The following is a 26,904-nucleotide window of genomic DNA, read 5'->3' as shown; positions in this document are numbered from 1 at the left end:
TTAATGAATCATATATTTTATAATCCTTTCTACGTCCCTCCAATTCATACAGGCCGAATTTTCAGATATTTTTAACTTTCGTTAACACTTTCAACATTAAGGTAATAAATATGACCAATAATACAATGCGGGGATATTAATATTACAAAAACTTAAGTATGTAATATTGCACAAACCTCCTCTTCCTAAATTTTGTGTCGGGAGATCCTTCCAATGAGAAACTTTACTACCAGGTATAGTTCTCTGATTGGTTGCGGGATTTCCCCATAAGCTCGTGCCGTCATCATAATTTGGTACATTTCTTCTTTGCGTTGGCGGAGAAGGTTCTTCCCAACCAGACGGTTTTCCTGGCATTATATCTTTAGGTGGCGGAGCAGCCCATTGGTTTATACTGGAAGGATTCAACATCTTTGTGGGTGGACCGGACGGATGTTGATGTCCCATTTGATGATGCGGGGGACCTGGTGGTTGACCCCACATAGCATCGGCATTAGCGCCGTTTAATCTCCCCGAAATTCCACGAGGATCTCCGCGCATGTCTGTCATCCTCGGATCTCGAGCCATTGGATCCATTACGCGCATATGTTCTCGAGGATCCAAGGACATTCTATGATCGCGGGGATCCCGCATCTCTCTAGGATCAACAGAACGGAGATCTCGGGGATCTCGATGGTCAATCCTCGGATCGCCCCAATTAGATCCTATAAAAAACGATATATTCATGTTTGAAAATAGCAGTTTCAATCACGTAATAAAATTTGGAAGTTAACCCTTTGAATGCTGAGATCCAAACATAGTTTGATGCACCAAATAAAAACTCGTTATAATCGACACGGTATCAACGGTCACCTCTCCATGTAAGTTCGAAACTCCAACTAAATAATCCTAGACGTTCGGCTACCACAGATTTCATTTCTCATAATTCCTTTTTTTCTTTATATTATAAGCAACCCCCGCATAACACGGTCGTTAGGTCCCTAAACAGTGCCGTGTCGTGCGAAATTAGGCTTCAAAAACTAACAAAAACACACTACTTTGCTTTCATGATTATGAGAAATATGATTATTAAAAATATCAAAAATTGATCACTACCACAGATAGCCACATTCAGATAGATTAAGAATCTATCTTCCCTTTTGTTTCAGATAACACTTACAGTACTTTCCGTCAATGCTACGACCACCCGATTTTTATACCTGTACTCTCGCTACTTCTGTTCACTTTCCTGGTCAAGCTGTTATGAAGCTAATTCTTGAAATCGAAATACCATTCTGCTCTACAGAATTTAAATGCGCGAAACCGACACATTGAAATTTAACTGGGCACTACTGCATATTGTTACTCAGCATGACTTTATCAGAACCCGATTAGACATTACGTACCTTTTCCGAGTGAATGCAACAAAATTTCTACATAGCATAAAATAAAGTCCCCGGTAGGCCTCTGGTTGTTTGTTCGGGCTAATCTCGAGAACCACTGGACGGATTGTGATGCGGTTTGCACCGCTTTATAGAGCATTTCTCGCGGAAAGTTTGCGCATATGAAATATTAACCCATGGTAAGCGGGAGTGGAGCAGTGATGATTTTAGTGAAGCATTCTTCCTTGAAAATGTTCTATGGGGTGGTGGGTGCCGCATCACGGTCCGGTGGTTCTCGAGATTAGCTCGAACAAACAGGAGGTAAAGTCCCCTTACCGAGGACTTTATTTTATACTATGTAGAGATATATATAAAAAAGCCCGGGCAACGCCGGGTACTTTAACCTGCCGGCGGGCGCGCCTAAAAGTTTTACACGAGCGGTCGCGTCGTGTACTCCGTACACGGGGGTCAGTTTTGGCTGAAAAACGGTTTTACCGTGATGTATTGTACCAAGCACCCCTATGTATTCTTCCAGCGGACATGTTTGCATCGTGCTACGTACTTGTCAGGTTCAAATTCAGTTTGGAAGTGTCTCTGATTGAATGAAAATGAAAGTATGCCGCGTATCCAGCCGACGAGCGCGCCCGTGTACTCACAAGTTTCCCAGTTGTCCGCCTCCAATTGCTTTGGTTTTTGGATATGTTTTAGAAGACAGAAAAATCGGAAACAGGTATTTTTTTAATTTGGCCTGTTCGCATATTTAGGAGGTGAAACCACCCCTCAAAGGTGTTCAGGTGGTCGTCTCCGATTGCTTTGGTTTTTGGATTATTATGACGCAAATGAAATTTATATGAAGTTTTACTCAACACAATTTTGTAACCTTTATGAACTTTGAGGGGTGGTTTCACCTCCTAAATATGAAAACGGGCCGCTATAAAAAACAAGTATATCTTATTTTTCTGTCCTCTAAACATATCCAAAAACCAGAACAATCGGAGACGAACACCTGGAAACCTGTAAGGGGTGGTTTCACCCCTTAACACGCGAACAGGCCAAAAAAAACACCAGTTTCTTATTTTTCTGTCTTCTAAAACATATTCAAAAACCAAAGCAATTGGAGGGGGGCACCTGGAAAACTTGGCAGGATACGCGGCATGCTTTCGTTTTCATTCAATCAGAGACACTTCCAAACTGAATTTGAACCTGACAAGTATGTGGCATGATACAAAAATGTCCGCTGGAAGAATACATAGGGGTGCTGGGTACAATACATCACGGTAAAACGGGTTTTTCAGCCAAAAACTGACCTCCGTGTACTGAGTACACGTGCGCCGCCCGCCGGCGGGTTGAGCTAGTTATACAATAAACAAGTAAAGTATTCAAACAAAGAAGACCTATTAATTCCCATTCACAGGAAATGATTGATTCATATTGGAATTAAATGACAAACCAATAATTTTATAATAGAAATCCTTCATATTTCCACAACTGAAACAACTATTGTTACATTTTCATAGTTCACGTCACAAAAAGAAACAAATAAAAGAAGTAAACGAACACAAAACAAATAAAACTTTGACATGATCAATATTACCTCCCCACATACCGGCTTGATTGCCGGTACCTGTTGTCCATTGACCAGCGGCAGTGTTTGGTTGAGAAGATGCAGGAGCACCGGTCCACATATTGGATGAATCAGCGGCATCATCATCTTCACCCCAAGTTCCACCAATGTTTGTTGCTGGAGTACGGCCCCAAGGTGTTTTTGGTTGTTGCTGAGGTGGTGGTTGACCACCGTTTCTGATATTTGCTTCCCACAGGTCTGTGCCATTGTTCACTGGTGGTTTCCACACTGGGACGCCATCCTTACTTACACCAGGCTCTGGCGTAGTTGGAATATCCCAGTTCGTGTCCTGATTTACATGTTGCTAAAAAAGAAACAAAGGGTTTGATTGAAACACGTATCATTGTAAAACACTAATATAGAATAAATGCGTGAAGCCCCTACAACATTGATTACCATCTCCTTTCCCTGACAGGGTTATACTCTACACCGTCCCTTACTTTCCTCGATTATTGAACCACACACAGACATTTACTTTATTTTTACTTGTTTTGCAACAAATCAGCTTACGCTTAATATGATTTGAAATTAAATATGTAATTCGATTTGATGTCATTTAACCTTCAATATGTGGACAGGGGTGCAAACACACCCCAAGCTATTAAGAACGTAAATAAAAAGTTACCGAATGGAAAACTTTCCCAAGTATTCTTGTAGGAATGCTATCTGTGATATTTTTCACGCAGAATTTGATAAAAAAATAAATAAAAATCTGAAAACGGATTTATGAATTTTACTGGAAATTTTTTTTTACCCTTCAGTATGTACGTATTAACTATATTAAGCAATACATTGATTTACTTGCGTTGTTTGGTTGAAAGAACTTCCCAAAAACATCCTTACTTTTCAGACCATTACAGTCCCCCCCCCCCCCCAAGTAAATCACGCTTCGGAAGGTACCAAATCACTTTCAGCTATATGTAAACGAAGGATCACCGAGGTGGCATGGCATGAACTCATTTTACAGTAATTATCTGGAAAGAGAGTTCTTCGTTTTGTTTGGCCATTTCAGGGCCACACAGATGTTACGATTTTTCGTATGAAAATAGCAAAAAAAATATCAAAATCACGGCGTGTTTGGTATCATTTTCATCAGCATATCGCGCTGATGCGATATCAATAATTTCATACGAATAAATCCAAAAATATCAAACAATAAAAAACTTTCAACAGTAAATGATTTATCTTCGCCGCACGTTTTGGTTCTTAAATATTAATCATCGGTTGCTCGCTTTGAAGGCGGCATCTAGTTCCAAGAAACGTCCTGATACAGGAGTATCCATTTAAGACTGGCGGCGCTCGCACGAGTACAAATGAGAACGGCAACAGTGTCATACATATGTAGCGACCAGAGTCGGTAACTATCGATGCGCCCTCTAGTTTTAATTAGGTTAAGTTAAGATAGTTTGTTTCAAGGCGCTAGTCACTAAGTTCAGAATTTTTAGGATAAGTAGTTGGTAAGCCCAGTTCTAAGCGAAGCGCCCCGGCTCTATGTAAGAGAAAGGCAGAACGAACAAAGAGTCCCAAGAGTGCGGACGCGAGGAATAAAAGTTACGTTTCCTTGCACCCACGTTAGGCCGTTCCGAAAAGAAATGAAAATGATTGTCGCTTTAGACCTTAGTGCGGGAAAGTTGTGTCTTAGGATCAATAACAACTGTGCAAAATTTCTGCCCTGTGAGTTAATATCTTCTGTTCCGGCAAGAGTCTGAAATTTCGAAATTTGAGTAAAAAGTATAAAAATGATCTTGCAGCCTTCCTCCCACCCATCTGGCAACAGAGCAAATCAGAACTCATCGCGTAAAGGTGGCTGCTTGTGGAGTTCCTCCTTTTCCCATTCCAACCACCCTACCTTGTGGACTAGAAGGCAAAATTTGATAAAAATGTCCTAACTACGGAAGGAGACTCGAAGTCGGGTTTATAGACTTGATGAAGTGGAAACATGAGACTGGTACTCAAAGGCGGGCATATGCGTTGACTCCAATCACTTCTCTGCATGCCTCTGTTACGAGCTCTATACGCTCCACAGCCTGAGTGTGGTAAGGGTGTGCCTCGAAGTCCCAGGATTTGGGGATCCCTTCCTCCTCCAGCATTTTTTTCAGGGAGATGGTTTCAACCGAGTCCTATATACGTGGTGAAGTTATTGAACGTACGTCCCAATTGATTAAGTCAGTATAATCGGTAGCATCAAAATTCAACGAAGGTGGAGAACATTTTCGGATTTCTACCGACTATAGTTCCCACGTGCTGGCAGCACGATACGCACAGCAAGTTCTTTGATGTTGTCTCTGTGATCAGTTAACATAGTCAAAAATATTATATTATATTGTTGCGAGCACCAGGTATAGGCCCGTGCATGGCCTGCTGGTACTCGCAGCTGAAGAGAGAAGGTCGACTCCCCGGAAGAACGATCAGCATATCGACCAGAGGGACTGTTTTGTGCGTAGGTGTATAGCTTGTACCATTGTAAACCTATAGCTACTACTGAAATATAGTTGTACTGTGTGTACACCCGTGTATTATTCACTCTTTTGCGGCGGGGTGGCCAACGAGGAAGCACCCCGGTGCAACATTATATTATATTATACAATCCTCTCGTTACTTAGCCAAGAAATACAGGTCAATGATTGATAAGATAATTTCAAATAACGCATACTTCGCCTTATCAGAAAACGTACTTTTGGCTATGGTAACTGATGACAGAGACAACTGTCGATGACAGACATCAGAGAACATGCTGTGCGTAGAGTGCTGCCAGCAAGGTCGTAAAGCTCGTAACAGAGGCATCCAGCAAAATAATTGGAGCCCACGCAAGGGATGGATTCATTCGGGTCACCCTTGAGTCGTGCAGTCATATGACAGCCTTTGAGTACAAATCTCATGTTTCCACTTCATCAAGTCTATAAGCCCGACTTCTAGTACCCTTTCGCGATTAGGACATTTTTATCAAATTTCGTCTTCTAATCCATAAGGTAGGGTGGTTGGAATAGGATAAGGAGGGAGGAGGGGTGGGAGGAGGGCTGCGAGATCATTTTTATACTTTTTACTCAAATTACGAAATTTCAAAGCTCTTGCCGTAACAGAAGATATTAACTCACAGGGCTGAAATTTCGCACTGTTGTTATTGATCCCAAGACACAACTTTCCTGCACTAAGGCCTAACGCAACAATCATTTTCATTTTTGTCGGGACGGCCTAATCCACGTGCCTTCCACGACGAGAACTCTCCACTCGCTCTCCCGTTGGCCGAACTGAGACACCACACATATCTCTATACATCCGCCAGATGCCGCATAGATATGGGCTGTTGCTAAAATTACAGGGTTATCCACTTAAAACTGGCAAAAAATATATAATATTACACTTTTAGCAACAGCCCATAGATGGCGGATGTATCGACATATGATTGTAGTAGTAAGTATGCATGTGACGCTGTTACCGTTCTCGTTTGTACTCGCGCGAGCGCCGCCAACCTTAAATGGATAACCCTGTACTTGGATGAAATAAACACTTCGATTTTTTGACTATGTAGGGTGTCGGCACTGTATGTGAATAGTTAAGAACATCAGTTCTTAATGTATAAAAATTCAAAAGATTCGAAAGTACGAAAAGATTCATTCATGTGAAAGTCGTATGATACGACGCCAAAAATCAAAGGTGAAACCGAAGGGTTGAAAAGTTGGCGGAGGGTCGGCCAATTCAATTAAGGCCCAGACAAACCCGCTACGACGATTTTTTACCTGTGGTCACTATGTTCAAAGTTACCGATTCGCAAAACGTTCCAGTTTGGCTTCAGCAACTGTATAACAGCCCTGAGTGCAGTACCACCGGCATTGGCATCACCCACGGTACACCGCATGGAGTCTGTGCGTGCTTGCAAGTAACATTCGGTAGTGTTGGCCTAACTTGGCTCGCTTTCGGGCATGCCCATATACGTAAACTCTCGCTATGAGCGCATTTCAACTATGCGATGAACGCGCGTCGGTTTCCCCACCACTTCTTGGAATCCGTCGGTCAAGAGTGAGAGAATCCGAGAGTGAGCGAAGAGTCGACATAACGTCACCGTCTTGCTTCGTCTTTCACAAGCCTAATTGCCTACGCTCTGCCTCACCCTCACGCCATCGGCGGCTCGAAATTGTCGACGCTATGCGTTGAGTTTCGCCGTCATCCCGAGCGCGCACTTATAAGGGGGTGAGTACGGGTAAATCGGGTAACAGGGTTCCTCAATAAAATTAGTAAATAGTACAAAGCTTTTTTTATCGGACTTGCAGATATCAGATTTGACTATTCACAAATCAGCCCCGGTGGTTATGTTCTGACACAGCCATTAATAGTTTAATCGATTTAGTTGCGACCTATAGCGGGGGCAGCATGCGGCACGTGCCGGGGGGGGTCCCTCGAGGCGTCACTCGGGCCATGCGGCCAGTGAGTGTACAAACAATCGGAGAGCGGGAGTTCCTCCAGGACTGACCGCGCCGCCCGGTGTGGCCGCATCTCTTTCCCCTGCGCTGCCATGGGGACCAAGAGCCTTCCTTCAACGGCCGGGGCCGAGCAGGGAGGGACGATTTGCCACCTGGTCCAGAGGACCACACCATCTACCTTGCACGGCCCAGGAAGACGGGCCTCCTCCCAAAGGAGGAGGGAATGGCTTTGGATGGCCGCTTCCTCATGGTACGCATTATAGGCCCGCGCCAGCATGCGGACGGACCGTACTCACGGGGTGACCATCGACGAGGGTGGGCGATCCCTATCTAAGACGCACGCGTAGGTGCGCCGGAGTTATTATGCATTGCGCAAGCCACCCTCTCCGGCCTTGACGCTACCAGCCCGACACTAAATGAATTCGCGGTATATGGAACCGTGTCTCGACGCCGCTCTACCAGATCTTCTATCCACCTTGTTAGCTCGCTTTTACACGTCGTCCTGAATCCGGTAGTTGCCGGGTCCACTTCACGTTCCCGCTAAAAGCCCCCGGAGTGCGCGAGCACGAGCGTACGATGCCTCCGGCCTGTTCGGGTGACGGCATTTACCCTCATAAGGCTAGCCGTACCTCTCTCCCCATTGACTCGACTCCCTGGCACTCCCCCTTTCATTCCTGTTTCCTGAGACCACAGCTATCCTATATTGCAACTCTGCCCCATTGCCCCCCCCCCCTGACCTACGCTCTTTAATCGCAAAAGCATAGGAAGAAAAGCCCCCCCCCCCCCCCGCACCCATTCCAGGTTAGATCAGATCTGATATGTTGTTACAAGATCTGATAGCGAGGCACGGTCCAGAATTGGGAGGTCACCACCCGCTCCTAACGGCACCCCGCAGCATTCCTGAAGAGGTGTGTAGAAGCCGGTGCGCCGGTATCGCTAAGCGCTTGGGGCGCTAACTCCATTCCTACTTTATTTCTCGTGACATCGCTACCCTTCCGCGGTTCCGGACTGAACATGCCACGGTTGGGGTAGCTGCCGCACCATCTTGCTCTTAGTGGCTGTCTTTCTATTAACCAATCTATAAACTTTCAATAAACCAATCGCGGCTCCGGCCTCCTTCTCAATCAACTTCCGAGTCACTGACCGAGAAGGAGGCCAGCGTGAAGGTCCTCCCCTACAGCCATTAATAACGAGCCACCAAGAAACGAATACATCCGAAACTAACCGAAGGGCCAGTGCCGAACCTCTGTCTTTTCCCCTCCACTCTTACGTTTCCCTCGCCTAAAGAAGCAGCTTACGCTCCGGCTATATATGTCTATGGCATAGACTCTATGCTGTCGGATGCTATTGCCACTTATGTCGCCGGGTGGGCATACGAACAAGAGTTCGTTTTATCGGAACGAGAGTGCGGCAAATTAATGTAGTAGCCTTACTTTTTGCGAATCGGTAACTGTAAACATAGTGGTCATAGGTAAAAAATTGTCGTAGTGGATTCGCCGGGCGCTCAATAGATCCGGCAGAAACACATTTTAAAATGAGCTAAAGATCATCCTTTGCCGAGATGCAACGAGTTAAAGAAAAAATTAAATTTGTACAATTGGGATGTATATTTTCGAACGGATATGGGTCCGAAATGTTAACAAAATCGAAAAAGCAACCCATGCATCTTAAAGAGGAAGGACTCATCTTTCTATTGCTATTTTGTTGAACATTCTACGACGATTCCATCTCTCTCTACATTTTTGCTACAAAGTTGAATAACTTGGCCAAAAAAAATCGTACAGCGACCAATGAGCACTGATTTGACAGAAGTAAGCAGTCGCTCTCGACTGGTCTAAATGTAACCTGTCTGAAATTTTTCATTCGCTCAAAGTAACGTTACAAATTTGAACAAAATATTTTAAAATTGTCACAGTGAAGCAATACAGCTAAATTTTTTATAAAAAAAACCGCTGCTGAAAGTAAAGATTCCACACTTTCAAACGATATTTTAACGGTATCGAATGCGACTTGTCTCCATACAGGTGGTCCCTTAATTTTTTTGAGGAGTGTAGGTACATGAGTACACACAGTCGAGACTCCTGCAGAAGTATAGCAACTGGTGATTTCACTTCAATAATTAATGAATGCTTTTAATTATCATGAAAACCACTTTATCGAAATGATTGCAAAACATAAAATAAATTTTCTTGGCACAAAGAAAGCAAACAATCACGCATACGACAACAAACACCTTAAAATTAGAATGAAATAATAAAGACACTTACACGGCCCCAACCATCTTGACTAAAAAGTGCTTCCCTCATTGTATTCAACTGCTCCAACTGCTGTTTTGTCGAAGGATTATTGCTAGCAGATGTATTACTACTATTAACAGATCCCTGAGCTTGATTATTCGGCTGATTATTATTGCTACTGGAGTTTGACTGTTGCTGCTGCTGCTGCTGCTGTTGCTGTTGTTGCGGTGTATTATTGTTATTGTTTTGCACAGAAGGATTTTGGCTAGGCCCTCCAGGATTGTTAGATTTTCCTTGTGACCATTGGTTATTGTTCGGACCACCTTGACTTGTACTGCTTGACTGAGACGTTGGTGGACCGGGTTGCTGATTCGTTTGTTGATTTGGATTATTCATCTTGTTTACGTTACCTACGTCAGAATAAGCGACCATCCAAATAAATAACAATCACTTAATTATTTCTTGGTAAATATTCTTTAAAAAAAAAGAGGGTTCCAACAACGGGGTCACCGATTTGATCAAAATTCTTCTAATGAACCTAAAGCAAAAGTTAGGGGATTCATATTTGTTTATGCGAATGAACACTATTTACAAATCTGTAACGTTAAGAATTCGCCAGACATGTGATGCACCTTAGTCATCTAAAGTACATCCTGGTCCAAAGTAGTCAGGAAGGCTGGCTATCGTACCTACTATACTCTACGAATTCGAGGTTCATACATACAAAAATCTTAGTGTCTATTTTTTTTCGTTTATTTTAAATCCCATATTCGTAAAAATTCGCATAACTTACCGCATTACTAAAAACTTTTTGTAACACAAGATGAAACATAAAATACAGCAAAAACATAACCCGCGTTGGAAAAAATTATTATAACAATCATCGGTTGCTTCTATTTTGAAAGGGGAGTTAATTCTGTCGATTCTGAACACACAAATGTCATACGGGTATAGCGATTTAACTTGAAAGTCCAAAAGATATTATTAATGTGGCAATTGTGGCAGACTTTGACGTGCCTTAGCTTTCTAGATAAAACGTTGTCTCCTCGTGTATTAATCGTATTGGCATACTTTTCTTCTAGTTTTATTCAGAAAAGATTAAACGTCGTAAACAAATTTTTGTTAAGATGTAAAGTCATTTTACAATGCAATAAGTACAAATTAATTCTTATTTTGCAATACTGTTCTCAAACATTGGGAGATGCATAATTTTTTTGGAAACATTTGTTTGGAAAGTTATCGTTACAAAGAGTGAAGAAACTTTACAGGCTCTGGCCGGGTACAGTAAGAGATCCGCGTGTCCTAGTCCAATTCACCGCATTCGTTGAAAGCAGACTTATTCTAACAAAATCTACAAATGGAGCTGACAAACTTACAAAATGAAGAGGAAAGTTCAAAAGATCTAACGTCAATGTCTCAGATTTTTGAAAAATCCCTATCGCAGTGAGATCTACACAATGACAGTTCAAACCTTTCTGAATAAGACTACAAAGAAAGCATGCCAATACGGTTGATAATTCCAGAGCTAAATTTTTTTTTAAATGTTGAATTACACCTAGATATTCCAAAAAGATCAATGTTTTCCAAAAAATTGGGGACCGAAATTCGCAAAAATCGAAGATATAGACATTAGAAGTGAAGTATGCTCACTGATGATAGAGGCGTAACAACATTAATAACATTTAGGGTTGAAAATAAAAAATACACATTTCATTTAGTCTTCATAAATAAGAAATGTTCGAAACGCATTTAAATTTTCAAAATTTAAAAAAAAAGGACATGAAATCTTGTCCATTTTATGCAATAAAAAGGAAACCATGAATCAAATAAAAAATCCGCGAAGTCCAAAACCTGAGGAATTGTGTATGATATAGCCATGCAATACTTGAAGTGAATCGGTTTAATAGTTTTTGAGTAATCGTGAGTACCATGTTTGAAAATCTGGGTTCTAGAATAATGCATTTGAATATGTCACTTCTAATATCTATACCTTCGATATTTCTGCGAATTTCAGTCCCAAATTTTGGGAAAACATTCTTGGCATATCAAACAATGAAAATATGTAAGAAACAAATTGATCTGTTTGGAATATTTACGTTATGTTCCCCCTTAAATTTATAAATAAAATAGACCTTGAAAATAAAAAATACACATTTCCTTTATAGCATTCAAAAATAAAAAGTGATCGAAAAGCATTTCACGCTTCCAAAATTAAAAAATAAAATTGTTTACCTTTCCCATTTTCCGGATTTTTTTCGAAAACCGTCTGTCGCACGAGGAAAAGTAATCTATGTATGTATGAAGAGAACTGGTTTAAAATGAGTCCTCCTTGCTAATTCACGGGTGTGAAAAGATTGCGTTTTATTTATCTGAGGCGTGCGTTACAAAAATGCGCAACGCGTGTCTCGATGCCAGAGAAGAAGTGGCGTTTCTTGCAGCGCACCGCGTCCCTAAGCTCCCGAGCCTTCCCGAGGCTCGCCGAAGATTTACGAGCACTCGCGGGCTCTACGTGCCGCGCGAATGTGGCTGACGCCACATAGGTATATGTACAGGGTCATCCATTAAAACTGCAACCTACGCGTGCGCGAACAGACGAAATGGCAACACCGCTGGACAGCAGTGATGCCCGAGTTCCGAAAATTGTAGGATGGTCTCTTTTAAATTAACGTCGCAAAGAGCTATTGGGAATTTCCCGGCCCAGGTAATCGAGCCGCGCGCACCGTTTTTATGACCGGTTTACCACTCGCACCCCAGATTACTGTAATGAGGTTGAAAATAATGTCGATTTATATCGTACCCGTCTCAATTTCAAAAATGTTAGCTACGACAGCTGCGTGTAAAAGCCACAATAATGGCGCATCGTTCCAAAAAATGACATTAACGGAAGCCGGTATAGGCGTGGTGTTGAGTAGCTAAACCATTTAGACACAAAAATTCCAGAAAAAAATTCAAACACCGCTACAATCAAAGACACGTCCCATTAGCTACCCCTTAGTCTGATCTAGGTATGCACTGCATTAAGGATAAAATCATGAAAAAGAAAACCAGAACAATAGATTATGAGGTCTGCAGAACTAACACATAATGAATAAAAAATTAATTTCTCAATTTCTGAAAGTAATGATATAGAAACAACTAGCCTATTGTTTATCAACACCACGAATTTTAAAAACATTAAATACAGTATCAAATAAACAGTTTGCAAAAGCTTTTTACAACAATTATGGTTAAAAAATTGATAGAAAAAATTAAGTGAATGTAAAATATGTTAAATTATCCATCATTAAGAGGGAATAATTTTTATCTCATTTTTCGGCGCAAATTGCATTCCAATAACTTTTATAGTTCAAAAGTTATACGAAAAAGGCCCCAAATTTTTCAACTCGGGCCGGGAAATTCTGAATAGCTCTTTGCGACGTTAATTTGAAGGAGACATTCCCAAAATTCTCGAAGCTCGGGCATCACTGTTGCCCAGCGGTCGCTGGCAACTCTCCGAACGCCGCGACAGTGCATGGTTGTAGTGGAATGTGTCCGCCAGGCGCTGTTGCCATTTTACCTGTTCGCGCGAGCGCGGGTTGCAGGATAAAACGCTGACCCTGTATACATATAATAATATAAATTATAATACAATAGGCTTCTATTTGTAGCTGGCAATATAACACGCTGCAACGAGACGAATCCCCTTGTATGTAGTAAAACGGTCAACATTGACATTTCAATTGTTTGATAAAGTATTACTTCTGACATATACGTCTGGAAAACGTATATAATTGTTGGGGAAGTATTAAAATAATGGATTAACCCTTAACTGGTATTTTGGGGTCGCTCATGACCCCAGGCACGCAAAGTTCGCTGCAAAATTTTTGGTTGTCTAAGCTTGTAAACTGTTTTTCTAATTAATTTTATAATAATAGTTTAACTTTCTAGGTTTCTATTATTTTATACATTACCTAAGAACAAAATATTTATAGAGGTTGATCTAGGGTCGACTTTACAAATTTCTGTGTCCTTTTTTATTTGGGGTCTGCCACGACCCCAGTATACCAGCCACGTTTGCCAAAAACAGTATACCAGTTAAGGGTTAAGTCTAGCGTCGAAATGTCGATGTGCCCGCCGGCCGAGACTTTGCTCACGTCTAGCAAGGTGTTAGTTTCGCGATTTTCGTCTGGCAATTGTGTATCAGTGTTAAAGGGGTTCTAACGTAAATTTTAAAAACAGAAACAGCCATTTATCTGCGACATAAATGATCATTGTAAAAATGCAACTTTATCAGCATCTAGCACCCCTTAAGTTCTAATAAAAACGTCTGGCAACATTTTTTTGTAACTTACCATTATGTTACTGATTACCAGACAAAAAATCAGCCATTAAAAAATGGCATACTTTTTTTTTGCACTTTCAAGGTACGCCCCCGTGTCGTTATTCTAACGCCCGATTGCCAGACGATGGTTTCCATCATCGTCTGTATACATGATTTCATAAAATCAGAATTATTTTCATTAACCCTCGGTTGTCACACCTACTTTTTCGAACGCCGTTGTCCCTCTGGGCCAATTTGACCTTGCCAATTTTCAATCAGTTGTTATATAAAAACTATTTGTTAAATTAAGTCTAAAAAATTCTGAGGTAAAGTTTGAACCTTGTAGAATATATGTCCATCGTTGAAAGTTGGCATTTAAAATGTCATCATGCTTTAAAAAAAAATGAAGCATTAAGAGTTCCGACAAAATGTTTTTTGCTTAAAAAATTGCAGGGTTAATTTGACCCAGTGTGCCAACCGAGGGTTAAAAAATGACGTGCGAAAAATGTTCACTGGCTCTCAGTCCATAAGACCCGACTGTTCCTCTCAGAATTGCGGTCGGAGTTTCGCTCATTTCTGTTAGAAATGCTCTGAACTCAGTTTTGCTCATCTCACAATACGGTCAGACTTTCTCGACCGAAACGCAATCGGTCAGGCATTTCGGTTACCTTTTACATCCTCTCACTATTACGGTCAGAATTTCTCTCATCTCTTATTAGGGGTGCAGGTCATTGAAAGATATATAACCGATCATGAATTTCGGTTACTGCTTCAGTCTCGACTCCCTGGTTTTCACCCCGTAAATATCAATAAGGCGTTACAAAAAAAAAATTGGGCATCCAACATTCTGCTTGTGTGCAAAGTTTGAATAAAATCCGAGCGAACGAACTGTATGATGTCCCGTGTATGCAGAATGACGCAATTTTTAAAGAGAATGAATTAAGCTATTCTAAGTTTTAACTTGAAAGTTATTCCACTTCGTTCGCAAAGGAGTTAGAAGCTCGCGGCTCGGAATTGACTGCGAGCTCGGAAGGGGATACGCTTCTGACAAGGGAAGATCCCGAACCCGAAAATTCAAAAAATTCTGAAACTTTGTTAATATGTAGGGGATTTCCTCCTGATTGCAACGCAATTTTTGTTTGCTCCCCAAATTCACTCAAAGGGGGTGAAATTAACCCCTGAAAATTCGGCTATTTTCCGATTTTGTGTTGTAACTCGCGAACTGTAAGAGATAGAAAAAAAGTTTCAAGGCAAAAGTTACTTTTTTTAATTAGATCTAGCATTTGGTAAAAAAAAATTATTTTACAGTTCCCAAGTTATCACACAAAATTGGAAAATAACCGAATTTTCAGGGGCCAATTACACCCCATTAAAGTGAATTTGGGCAGTAAACAAAAATTGCGTCGTAATCAGGAGGAAATTCCCTACATATTCACAAAGGTTCAGAATTTTTTGAATTTCCGGGTTCAGAATGTTCCCTTGTGAGTGCTGACTTCTCGCTTCTGTGTTATGGGGGGTGAGAGCCAGAGGAAATGACAGCAAAGCAGAGAAATTAAAAGTGTGCGAGGAATGGTACGAGACAGATGAAGCATGACACTTTGTTCTACTCCGTCTTTCGAACGGCTGACACTCTCTTTCACGTACTTCGTCCTTGTGTGAATCTATGCGAAAAGAACAGTGGGTTCATTTTTTTCTATTCTTTAGAATAATAGAGATATTTCAAGCGAACAGAGTAATCATAATCATGTAGTTCTGCTTATAATTTGGCCAGTCATTTTCACTGCTGTTATTTTTGCTTAAAAGGTTCACAGACGTTATAATTTTTCTTACGACTGTCTGACCGATACTCGAAGTGTCTGTGAACTTGTTTGACACAGTCGTATCGGGTGGTAGTACAACAGCACATTCATGCAACCTCTTGTACAGGGTATTAAGGGGGTATTCTACCCAAAAATTCGATATTTTTTTTATTTTCTGATAGTTTAGGGTTTCGAAAATATGTCCATAAAATATTAAGGTGAAATTCGTAGAACTCCCAGAGTTATATGGGCTTAAGGCCGCAGCGTTGCACGTAATGCTTCCCTCAACCCTTGTATCTAAAGAGGCTATGACTGCCAGCTGAGTAGAGAGAGCTGCCCAACATGATTTTTTTAAGCTGAGGAAGGTTTCCTCTACGGTCCTGGTATAGCAGATTAGGGATAAGTTACAGAAATTAGTCATTATCTACCGTAACTTCAGTCCTATAGGTCGTAACTGCATGAAAAACTTTAAACGCGTTTTTCTCGAAACAATTTTTTTAAATCGGGCGCACATTTTTCTCAAAAACTACTGGACCGATTGAGCTAAAATTTGACACACATTCAAAGTGAATGTGTACCTGTAGCCCGAACTAGAATTATATCAATAGTTTTAATACAACCTCCCCCACACCTTGTTTTAACTCAAGAAAAGACGGAAAAATCAAATATAAATTTTTAAACAGTTGCGATTTCGGTAACAATATCCGCACTTGGTTACATCTAGTTCGAGCGATAACTACCCTCATATAGTTTAAAAAAATCTTTGGTACATTCGTTTCAGATGATTAGGACGGCCGCAATTCGTGCGCCCGATGGGGCCGGTTTTTGATGACATGACCTGCGCTTCGGCGTGTAACTTGTAGAAATTTCAATATAATGCATTCCAAAAATTTGTGTTGATAGGTCAAACGTTACTAAATATGTGTGCAAAACCCCTGCCCTGTAGGCGCGATAGGTTTTCCAGAATTAATTTCCAAATATCACCTTCAAAAACGAGTGTCTAGACTAGAATACCCCCTTAAAAAAAGTATAGTTCACCGCTTGGAGGGGTGAATCTACACCCCCGGATCGGTGGAGATTTGCAAAAAAAATTGCTGCAAAATTGTTTATAATGTTAATTTTTTTACATCAACATATTCTGCTTGGTGGAAAGAGAAAAAGTTTGAAAGAAGCCATATGTCACCGTTTCGTGGGGAAAAATTGTTAAAGATTTCGAAACGATTTGAATGTGTAGAGTTGCACGTAGATCTATGGGCCCATTACCACCACTTTGCCGTTTGTCAGTATCTACTACCTGAAGGGTAGTTGCCTGGGGTAGATTGGGCTCTACGCAGACACAGCACGGCGTTTAAGGGGTCTTTCCACTGTGACGCCCTGATAAAGTACCGCTGTTTGGAATTTTTTTTGTCTCAAAAAGAATGTGTTTACTAAATTGAAGTTTTTCCTATTTATTAATACGTGCTTTGAGAATACAAAATTATTTTATTCATGCTTTTTTAATGCTTGCTTGCGCCAAAATAAATGGGTGTGATATGCGCTGTAAAATAAAAGACGCCCCAACTGCGTGATCGATTTTAGAGGAACCGTGTGTCTGAAACAAAAACACCAAATAGATTTCTAAACCGTGTGACTGTCGCTATGGCAGGGACTAAGATTAATTAGACTGATGAAGAATGAACAAAATAGCGGACGTCCAAAGTTGAACTATCGAAATTAGCTAAATTTTTTAATCATTCTGCGACGTAAAAGATGAGGAAAAAACAACGAAAATGTGTGATTCTAGTTCGGGCCATAGCGACAGTCATGCTGATTTCAAACCTCCCTGATACCACAGCCCCAGATACACGGTTCCTCCAAAATCGACCACGCAGTCGAAGCGTCTTTTTTCCCAGTGCATATTAATTACACACCCTTATTTTGGGGCAAGCAACCATTCAAAAAATATGAAAAAAAATGGTTGTATTCCCAAAACATATATTAATAAATAGAAAAAAAAACTTCAATTTAGTAAACACTTTCTTCGTGCGACAAAAACAGTTCTAAACAGCGCTACTTTATCAGGGGTCACAGTGGATAGACTCCTTCTTAAAGGGAGAGAAAACCGTGCAAGGTGCATTGACCTAGTACGTTGTAAAAACAATTTAACATTAATTTACAATGTTATAAACAATTTTGCAGCAAATTTTTGTTTGCAAATCTCCACCGATCCGGGGGTGTAGATTTACCCCTCCAAGCGGTGAACAATACTTTTTTAACACTCTGTACAATTCAGATTACAACAAGTCTGTTTAACGACTAATCGGAAACCAATTATGGTTTAGCCCGTACAATTTCAGTTTCGCTGCACATAATTGTTACTCGTAATTCCACTAATAAGTTGAATGTTTCGTTATGTAACACCCAAATAGTTTATAAAGTCAAACGGTTCACGTCTTTTTAAAAATGCCGTTGCAATAATTCACGTTGCCTTTTGCACTGTTACTGAGGTCATAGGAATTCCCTAGTATTTCTTCTTACGATGAGTTGTGACGTGTGTGACAAAATAGTCGTACAAATCATTACAACCATCTCCTTAAACATATAGCACAACAAATCGTACGAAAAAACGTAACAATTATGGACCCTTTTACTCCGCGTCGCGAATCCTTCTGCGGCCACACTTTCGAAATTTTTATTTCTATATTTTCGATTACATGTCTGTAAGAGTGTTACCAATGGATTAATGATTTTCTGATAACGAGTCCAAATATATTCTTATTAAAATAACTTTGGACTATATGTAATGTGCGATCAATTTACAGCATTCAGTCACCGGAATTACATGTACCTAGTTGAAAATAACTCAAATAATCGGGTCAGGCATAATAGCAGCTACGCTGACAAGGGAAGGACACCGTGAGGCACCCATCGATTTTGATGAGCCTTGGCGCGATGAATCTATGTCAAAAATAAGTAAATAGGTATCCGAGTGTTTCTGCCAATGGTCCTTAATAATAGAGATATTTACATGGAAATTATTAAAAATTTCATAGTGGCCGTGGGGTTTTAATGGGTAAAAATTTCACACTACCCTGGCGCCCCCGAGTATTCCCCTCTGAAAGAGTCGGGGAGCCTTTTGAAGATTTCCCCAAGTTAAAAAAAAAATTATAAAAAAATAATTTGTAAAAAAAATTTATAAAGTTTTTTTTAACATGGAGACATCATCAAAAAAGCACCCCGATACCTCCAGAAGGGAATCTCCCGCGGACGCCAGGGTAGTGTGGAATTTTTACCCACTAAAACCCTAAATTTTTAATAATTTACTTATTTTCGACATAGATTCATCGTGCCAAGGCTCATCAAAATCGATGGGTGCCTCATGGTGTCCTCCCCTTGCGAGCCTCGCCCATTCCGTTATTTGCTATACTAATTGAACAATTGCTTCTGTATCATATGTTGGAATAAAGACGATTTATTGAACTATAAACGCTTAAATATCACAGAATGAGGTCGAAATTCCCGAAATCAGCGATTTTCGAAATTTATAGCTCAGAGCAACGTTAACCAATTTTGATGAAATTTTAGGCACGTATATAACTTACTTAAATCTACAAGCGGGTTTTTCGAATTTTCGTTGCAGGCTCATAAAAAAAAAGTTTAAAAACGACCTTTTCTATTATTTATTATTTTTTTTTTTTTAGTATTTCGACTAAGTGCATATTTTTCAAAACGACGAATCACGTCACTTAACAAATTAATCCTTCAGCTTCTCAAAAAAAAAATCAAGTCGTTTGGATTAATTTTAAAAAAGTTATGCGATTTTAAAAGGTGGCCGAATACTTTTGCACACCACTGTATGTATAGAGTAAAGTTGTTCGTGCTGATGTTTAAAGGTGACCAAAATCAGTGATGTGCACCTAATTCAGCATAATTACCATTTATATAAGTAGCTCTCAAAAACTGTAAGAGACCGCCGATTAAGTTATACCTAAGGAAAACTTACTCGGGGTCATGTACTTCACATCATATGTGAAGGGCTAGGTCATCAGAGCTGCCTTCCCTATACTGCACAATTACAGCAGTATAGAGGCTTTCGCAAATAATGAAGATGTTGATGTGCTCGACATGTTTGTACGATGCGTTAAAAATTCAAACACCACTGTACCGCGTCGAACATCTTCGTTGAGGACAATCGGAACGAAAATACTTTCGCAAACTAAGAGGAACAAGTTAAGAAATTACTATACACTTTTCAAATGCAAAAGGGATTATTTTCAATGCAAAACTTAATAGGCCAAATTGAAACTCTAATTACACAGTTCGACAGCCATCTGGACTTATAACATTCAATAGCCGTTTCTTATAGGTTTTCGTGCTGTTTTTGAGAAATTCAATTCTGAAAAAAAAACTGCTAATTTTTATTCTCCGAACCCTCCCGAATATAACGATATAAGTTATTATTGCATTATGAACATTTAAGTATGTTTAAACATCGATCAAAGGAAAAAGGACACCCGAAATGCACCCATTTTTCAAGATATTTTTCAATTTATTTCCAAAACTAAAGGTCTAGGAGAAAATCTGATTACTCCACGCGACGCGGCAGATATTTTTCCTTCGGAAAGCATCAACAGAAGTAGTAAGTCACATTTTGTTTTCAATACAGGAACGAAATAGTTTGGTAAAACGTGCGGCGTCGACAGTGGTAGTCAACGGCGGCGCGCGATCCACTGCCGCTCAGCGTAACAAAATCGCTTAACGCGCGTGACTACCACTGTCGGCATCGCGCGTTTTGCCAAACTATTTCGCTTATGTATTGAAAACAAAACGCAACTTACCACTTCTGTTGACGGTTTCCGATGGAAAAATGTCTGCTACATCACGTGGAATGGTCGGATTTTCTCCTAGACCCTTAGTTTTGGAAATAAATTGAAAGATATCTTGAAAAATGGGTGCATTTCGGGTGTCCTTTCCCCTTTGATCGTTGTTTAAACATATTTAAATGCTTATAATGCAATAATGACTTATATCGTTGTATTCGGGAGGGTGCAAAGAATAATTTGACGCCCCGAGCAACCGAAAAAGTATTACCGTTTCGACACAAAAGATGTTCAAAGTTGAAAATTTGCAGGGTTTTTTTTTCAAAATCGAATTTCTCAAAAACTGAGGGCGATGGCGACAAACGGTTTGCGGATTCGTTTTCAGGGCACGAAAACCTATAAGAAACGGCTATTGAATGTTACAAGTCCGAAAGAAAGTCAAATCGAGCAGGTTAAAAATATCATGGGAAACATGGAAAAATGTGTTAAAAAATGTTTAGAAAATAATAGTGACACGATTAAACATGAGTTGTGATAACATAATATGAATACATCATGTATATAATAGTATAATGTTCATAGAATATGAAATATCTTGCAAAGTATTAATTTTCATATGCCTATACCTTCATACTTTTATACGCAAAATAGAAAAAGAGGTACAGCCCATATCGTTCTCTAGCATGGAATAACCCTGTACATAGTCTTTTAAATTCCAAAACATGTTTTTAATTATGAAAGGTAACCAAATTAATAGATAACATTAGCGTAAATTTCTGTGTATCTCACTGGTATACTTAGACCATGCGACCAAAGTTGCTTACGCCTGAGAGGCATACTTGTACTGCAAAAGATTGCAGCTCCGAAAACTGATTATAATACTGAAGTTATGGAATTTGATTAAAATTGAGAAAGAAAATTACTCACCTGGAACATTTTGTCCACCGAGAGGTCCCTGAGTCTGACTCGGATTTGGATTGCCAGCAACAGATCGGTTTACATTATTCCCAGTCCAATTTCCGGGTGCCCCACTATTACCAGAAGTGTTTCCTGAATTTCCACCCCAAGCAGATTGATTGCTATTGTTGTTATTTGGTGTGCTGGTTTGCGCCGAACCCCAATTTGCAGCTCCCCCACTGTTCAATGAACTCTCGCCTCCGCCAGCTAATCTAAGGAGACTGGAAATTCCCCACCTCCTCTTATAACCTAAACTAGGCTCGTCTAAATCGCAAGCTGGCCCAAAGAGAACGTTTAATACGTGCTTAAGATGGTGTCTGTGAGCTTCTAGAGAATCTTTGGAAACTCCTAAGGATGCTGCTATGAGATTCCTTGCGCAATGAATGAGATGAGCTCGATTTGAGCTGTTCACGAAAACTTCTTTGTTTTGTTCTGCTTTTGAGAAGATCTCTTCTGATCGACTCGAAACAATTGAACTTCCTTCCAAGTCTTGGCTGTTCCTTGAACGGAGATGAATGCGATATCTATCAGACTGATTGCACTGATTAGGAAGGCCCACTGTAGTGGCATCTGTAGCTGCCTTCTTCAAATCCGAGGAATTTGTATCAAGACATTCATTGTCAATGTACTGGGCAGTTTGAAATGTCGAACCGATTAAAGCAAACCGATTAGGATTTATCGGACTTTCTACGAAATAGTTTTCAATGTTAAATCCGATAAGTTGATGTACTTTGTACAGCGTCTCTTTGAACCGATATAACTTATATCGATATAACTTATTCTTATGCGAAACTAGGCAGCAGTCAGTTTCTTGAAATCCACAAAAACGGAACGCTGTTGCTTCAGCATACTGTTGACCGTTCGAGTAGACAGTAATCTGAGATTTGATCGTTTCCAGTTGATCGTAACCATCATCTTTATTAACGTTTCGGTATATGATTTGTTCGTTACAACGACCAAAACATCTGAACGAATTGTCTTCTTTTTCTCTCTCTAAAAGAGAGTCATTATAATACCCCGTTAAAAAGTTCGGCAGACTGTCATAAAAATCGTGAGGAGTGTGCATTTGGTCGGGCCATAATGTCTCGAAGTAGTTCGGCCGAGATCCAGGTACACCGATTATTCGGGATGCAGATTGGCGTGTAAGCGTCATCGTAGGCTTGCAGGTAGTCATAGTAGGAATGTAGAGAGCGAACTCGGCGTGGTTCTCCCCCTTAACCCTAAATCTATCCCCTATAGTAGACTTAGAAAGAGACTTAACAAACTCAGGGTCTAGTCGCACATACGACCCCGAGCATCTATAGCTCGCGAAATAAGCGCCGAAAGGCTTATTAGACTTAATATTATCCTGAAATGAAAGAGCACCAACAGTAATTGTTGCCACGTTGCTAATACCATTAATTCGCCAGGACAACATCTTCGCCGTCTTTCCTTTTAAGTTCGAAATCATCATTTCTGAAGTTCTTGTTACGAACCAAGCGTTTAGATGTTGGTTTTCCGAAGTCAGAAGTTTCAAATTCACTTTTCTAAAGGCTTGTAATAGGAACGCAGAGTTCACATTTTGCATAAGACTTCTGACAGAGGCAAAAAATCCGCTATTCAACTCCCTTAAAGCCATCGCGAGTAACAAAATCGTGAAATTTTGCTTGTCTGATCTTGAAATCCCATCGTTTATACTTCTAAACATCTTGTAAAATAAGGCGTTCAAATTTGTCAGCTCGGAAATCCAAATTTTACAGTATATCGTTGTGTTGACTATCATCGATGAATTCTTCCGAAGAATTAAAATTCCTTTATTATACATGAGAATTGTATGCTTTGTACTCCCGAATCTATTTGAGAGAGTTACAATAATTAAATTTGGCTTCTTCAGTATCATAGTATCATATATTTTAAAGGCCAATGTTGTCTCATTTATCTTCGAAGGTATACCAAAGGACTGGACATTGAGATGTGTCCTTTTGTAGCTAGTCTCGTGGCTCGGTATCCCCTTCCACATAATACTCAAATCGCAAATCACCTTACAGCTAAATTTAACCACATAAAGCTTATGATCTAACGAGAGTGGAACACATGCGCGTTGCGTCAGCTCGTTCGCGACCAGGTCGAGCCATGGAGGAAAGGATTGTGCGCGTTTCCGCGCGTTTCTCAATGGGAGAGGTCGCGGAGGCTGGTCGGTTAGCTCGTTTCCGGGAACGATAAGCGTAATGGAAGAACTGGTGGTCACTTTTTCCCCTTCCTTAATGATATCTGATTCTTCGTTCGACGATCTATCCCTTATTTTAGCTTCCTCCAGTGTTACGAAATTTGAAGGCGACTTTGATATTTTTGTATAGCTTTCGTCAATGTTTGTTACTGCAATGTTATTGTTTATAAACAATATATCATCTAACATAACATTCTGCAACATTTCTTTGTTTTTATTGTTAGTTTTCATGAAACAAAATTCGGTTATTATGGACGAAGCGTTGGATCTTGAAAAAGCACTATTTAACACAGAATTCCTAAGAATGTGCATGATCTTCGTGCGAATCTCCGAAGAAAGGTAGTTGATTTCAACAGATCTTCCTGGAGCATTCGTGTTGGATTCAATTGGTTTTAACAATGGCTTCGTAGATCCTAGGTTGAACAAAAGTCGAGATTCGTTTTTCAAAAATAGATACGTCAGTAGGAATTTTGAAATTTCCAGATTAATTTCAGCTAGATACGTGTTTCTATATATTAAATCATGAGATGCACATTTTGTACAAGCATCTAGAGATTTCAAATTAATTTCTGTAGAGAAAAATTCTTTTGCATCTTGATTCGTATAGAACGATTCGTACCTCAGCAAATGTATGTTTCCTAAAATAACTTCTGTCGGTATTAAATGTGTAAAAGAAACTTTCGTCAATGCTTCTTCAGATTCAAAATTTGATTTCATCCAGTCGTACCCACATGCAAGCATGGAGTAGTTTGATAAATACGTCTTTAAGATCTTCATCACTTTAAAGATAAATTCATTCGTAGAATGTCTGCGTTGAATGATTTGATTATTCGTTACGGATATTTTCATAATTATAAAGCGTTCATCTTGCGACTTGTAGAGACATCGTTCTTGTAACAATAAACCGTCGAAAGAAGAGTTCACCAAGAATTTGAATGGATCCAAACGGGCTCCTAGTCTCATTGCGATCGCACCACCGTCCATTTTGACGTGGAGGAAATAATGGTTACTGGTTGAGCTGAGCAATATCACAGACTTGTAGTTATCGTTATTATTACTTAGGAGGCTAGAATTAGACTTATTGTTATTGTATTTGCCTGAATGAAGGCAGGACCCTAGTAAGGAGTAATTGTCAAGAGAGTCGAGAGAGAAGTGGCCTGATGAGGGGCGATCAGACTTGGGTATCCTAACTAGGCTAGGTACCCCTTCACCGATTGCGCACTTATCCCCTGTTAATCGTATATTTACGCTTATATTTAGTACCCTAACGGTTAGTACGCTAAAGCTAGTCTTATTATCACTTAATGTCTTAGACATAGACTTAGAGTTATTGGCGGAGCTGTCCGGTACGTGATTGCCGGACGAGCCCGGTTGTTTTCTTTTTGTTGTTAAATTAACTGTTGCTTTTCGATCGTCTTGATGATTATGTACTGCTCGGCTTGAGCGATTATTTACTGTAGGATTATTATTATTATTATTACTATTATTATTATTATCGTTATCATCATCATCATCCTTATCATCATCGTCGTCGTCATCATCATTATCATCATCATCGTAAGTTAGGTGATTTTTTCTTGGGTTTTTTGTGGTTGACAACGCCAGTGACTGGCAGATCGGGCCTCGACTGGTCAAGATGGTCTTGCCTGGAAAAAGAAAACAATAATCCAGGAATTACAATTTATGGTTACGTTGCCAATTGTCTAGTAGCTAATTCTTATACACTCAAAACATCTTCGGCATTATTATAGTTTGATTTCCGAAAGAAGAGACCTAAGGCGTGCTTGCGGGGACCCAACGCATGTTGCGTATTTCATGCGACGTTGCCGCATTGTGTAGCACTGTAGAATGTAGCAGATCGGATGTCTCTTCCTGTCTTCAAGCGCAACTGCGTCTCTCTCACCAGCTCGATTCAATTCAAATCGATCAATTTATTCAGCCGATGCCAGGGATTTTGATCACAATTATTAAGTATTATGCAGTCGAGCTGAGTTTTAGATCTTCAGTTTTAGCCTTTAAAATTCCTTGACTTTCAATAGTATTAGTTGAAGAATATACCGTCATAATACAACAGTGCATGTTGTGTTTTTTTATGCGATAAAAATTTAATTATTAATGTTGTATGTAATATTTATTTGGACAATACACAATGGTTAAATAGTAAACGAACTAACAATAAGTGAACCCCTATCATGAAACGACAAGTGCAGATATCTTTATACCTGCAATAATTTCGACTTGTCATTATCTGAGAGGTTCTCTTACTTTTATTTATTTTTGTATTTCATTTTATTAATCACTTTCCATTTTGTTTAATGTAGGACCGTAATGTAAAATGGTAATGGTTATTTGTTATTTCGATTTAACCCTTGTGTGCTGTTTAAATTAACATCAAAGTAATTATAATAAATACAGTTTTATTGCATAAAATAGCATAATATACATTTTGTTATACAGGGTGTTTCACCCAACTTTGTCACATCAAATATTTCTGCTATTTTAAAAACGTATGCCTTATTTTATGCAGCTCGGCGTATAATAATAATAGTTTTATTCTGTTGCGATGGGTTAATGAGAGTGAAGCTTTGTTGCTTTTCAGTTTTTTAAAGGATCTTTAGGGTCCTTGAATTGTTGTTGAATTCCTCTTTGAAGTAACTATCGAGTACCGACAAATAAAATATAGCATTCCATTTAAAGAAACAGAGATGACCTTCGTATCTCAATAATCCCTCTCAACACAATAAAACTATTGTTACTATACGCCGGTCACCAGTGATGCCAGAATCGTGGGACGTGGGACAAATGCTTACCCCCTCTATGACCTACCGTCGTCTCCCACTATGGCCTACCGTCGTCCCCCACTTTCTTCCAATCGCACTGCACACAAAGCATATCCCTACTCCTGTCCATGTGAGCTGTCTGTTGGGCTGCCGAGTACACGGACAGGAGTAGGGATATGCTTGTGTGCAGTGCGAAAGGAAGAAAGTGGGGGACGACGGTAGGCCATAGTGGGAGACGACGGTAGGTCAAAGTGGGGGTAAGCATTTGTGCCACGTCCCACGATTCTGGCATCACTGCCGGTCACCATAAAACAATGCAAATTTTGCAAGAAACATTTTTATGAAATTTTAAATACAGCAGACATATATCAGATGATAAAGTTAGGTGAACTACTCTGTACTATATATGAGGATGTATTCTTCGAG

General features: G+C 39.9%; 1 protein-coding gene and 1 long non-coding RNA gene across 3 annotated transcripts in view; one reads left to right on the top strand and one right to left on the bottom strand.

Annotated features, from left to right (window-relative positions):
- The window catches only part of LOC143368081 (uncharacterized), a 252,336-nt gene that overhangs the window by 166,545 nt on the left and 58,887 nt on the right, over positions 1 to 26,904 (top strand). The gene's annotated exons all lie outside the window — the stretch shown is intronic.
- Gw (trinucleotide repeat containing adaptor protein gawky) overlaps positions 1 to 26,904 on the bottom strand; it is a 151,029-nt gene that overhangs the window by 73,261 nt on the left and 50,864 nt on the right. Inside the window, exons 5-8 of the mRNA XM_076810324.1 lie at positions 21,463 to 25,344; positions 9,668 to 10,047; positions 2,953 to 3,286; positions 177 to 701 (exon numbers count right to left, since the gene is read on the bottom strand). Coding sequence (XP_076666439.1) covers positions 177 to 701; positions 2,953 to 3,286; positions 9,668 to 10,047; positions 21,463 to 25,344 — 5,121 coding nt within the window. The remainder of the gene's footprint in view (positions 1 to 176; positions 702 to 2,952; positions 3,287 to 9,667; positions 10,048 to 21,462; positions 25,345 to 26,904) is intronic.

The sequence above is a fragment of the Andrena cerasifolii genome, chromosome 4 (assembly GCF_050908995.1).
Source record: "Andrena cerasifolii isolate SP2316 chromosome 4, iyAndCera1_principal, whole genome shotgun sequence".
Taxonomy (NCBI): Eukaryota; Metazoa; Arthropoda; class Insecta; order Hymenoptera; family Andrenidae; genus Andrena; species Andrena cerasifolii.
The sequence above is the reverse complement of the archived record's forward strand: the minus strand, read 5'-3'. Positions and strand labels throughout refer to the sequence as shown.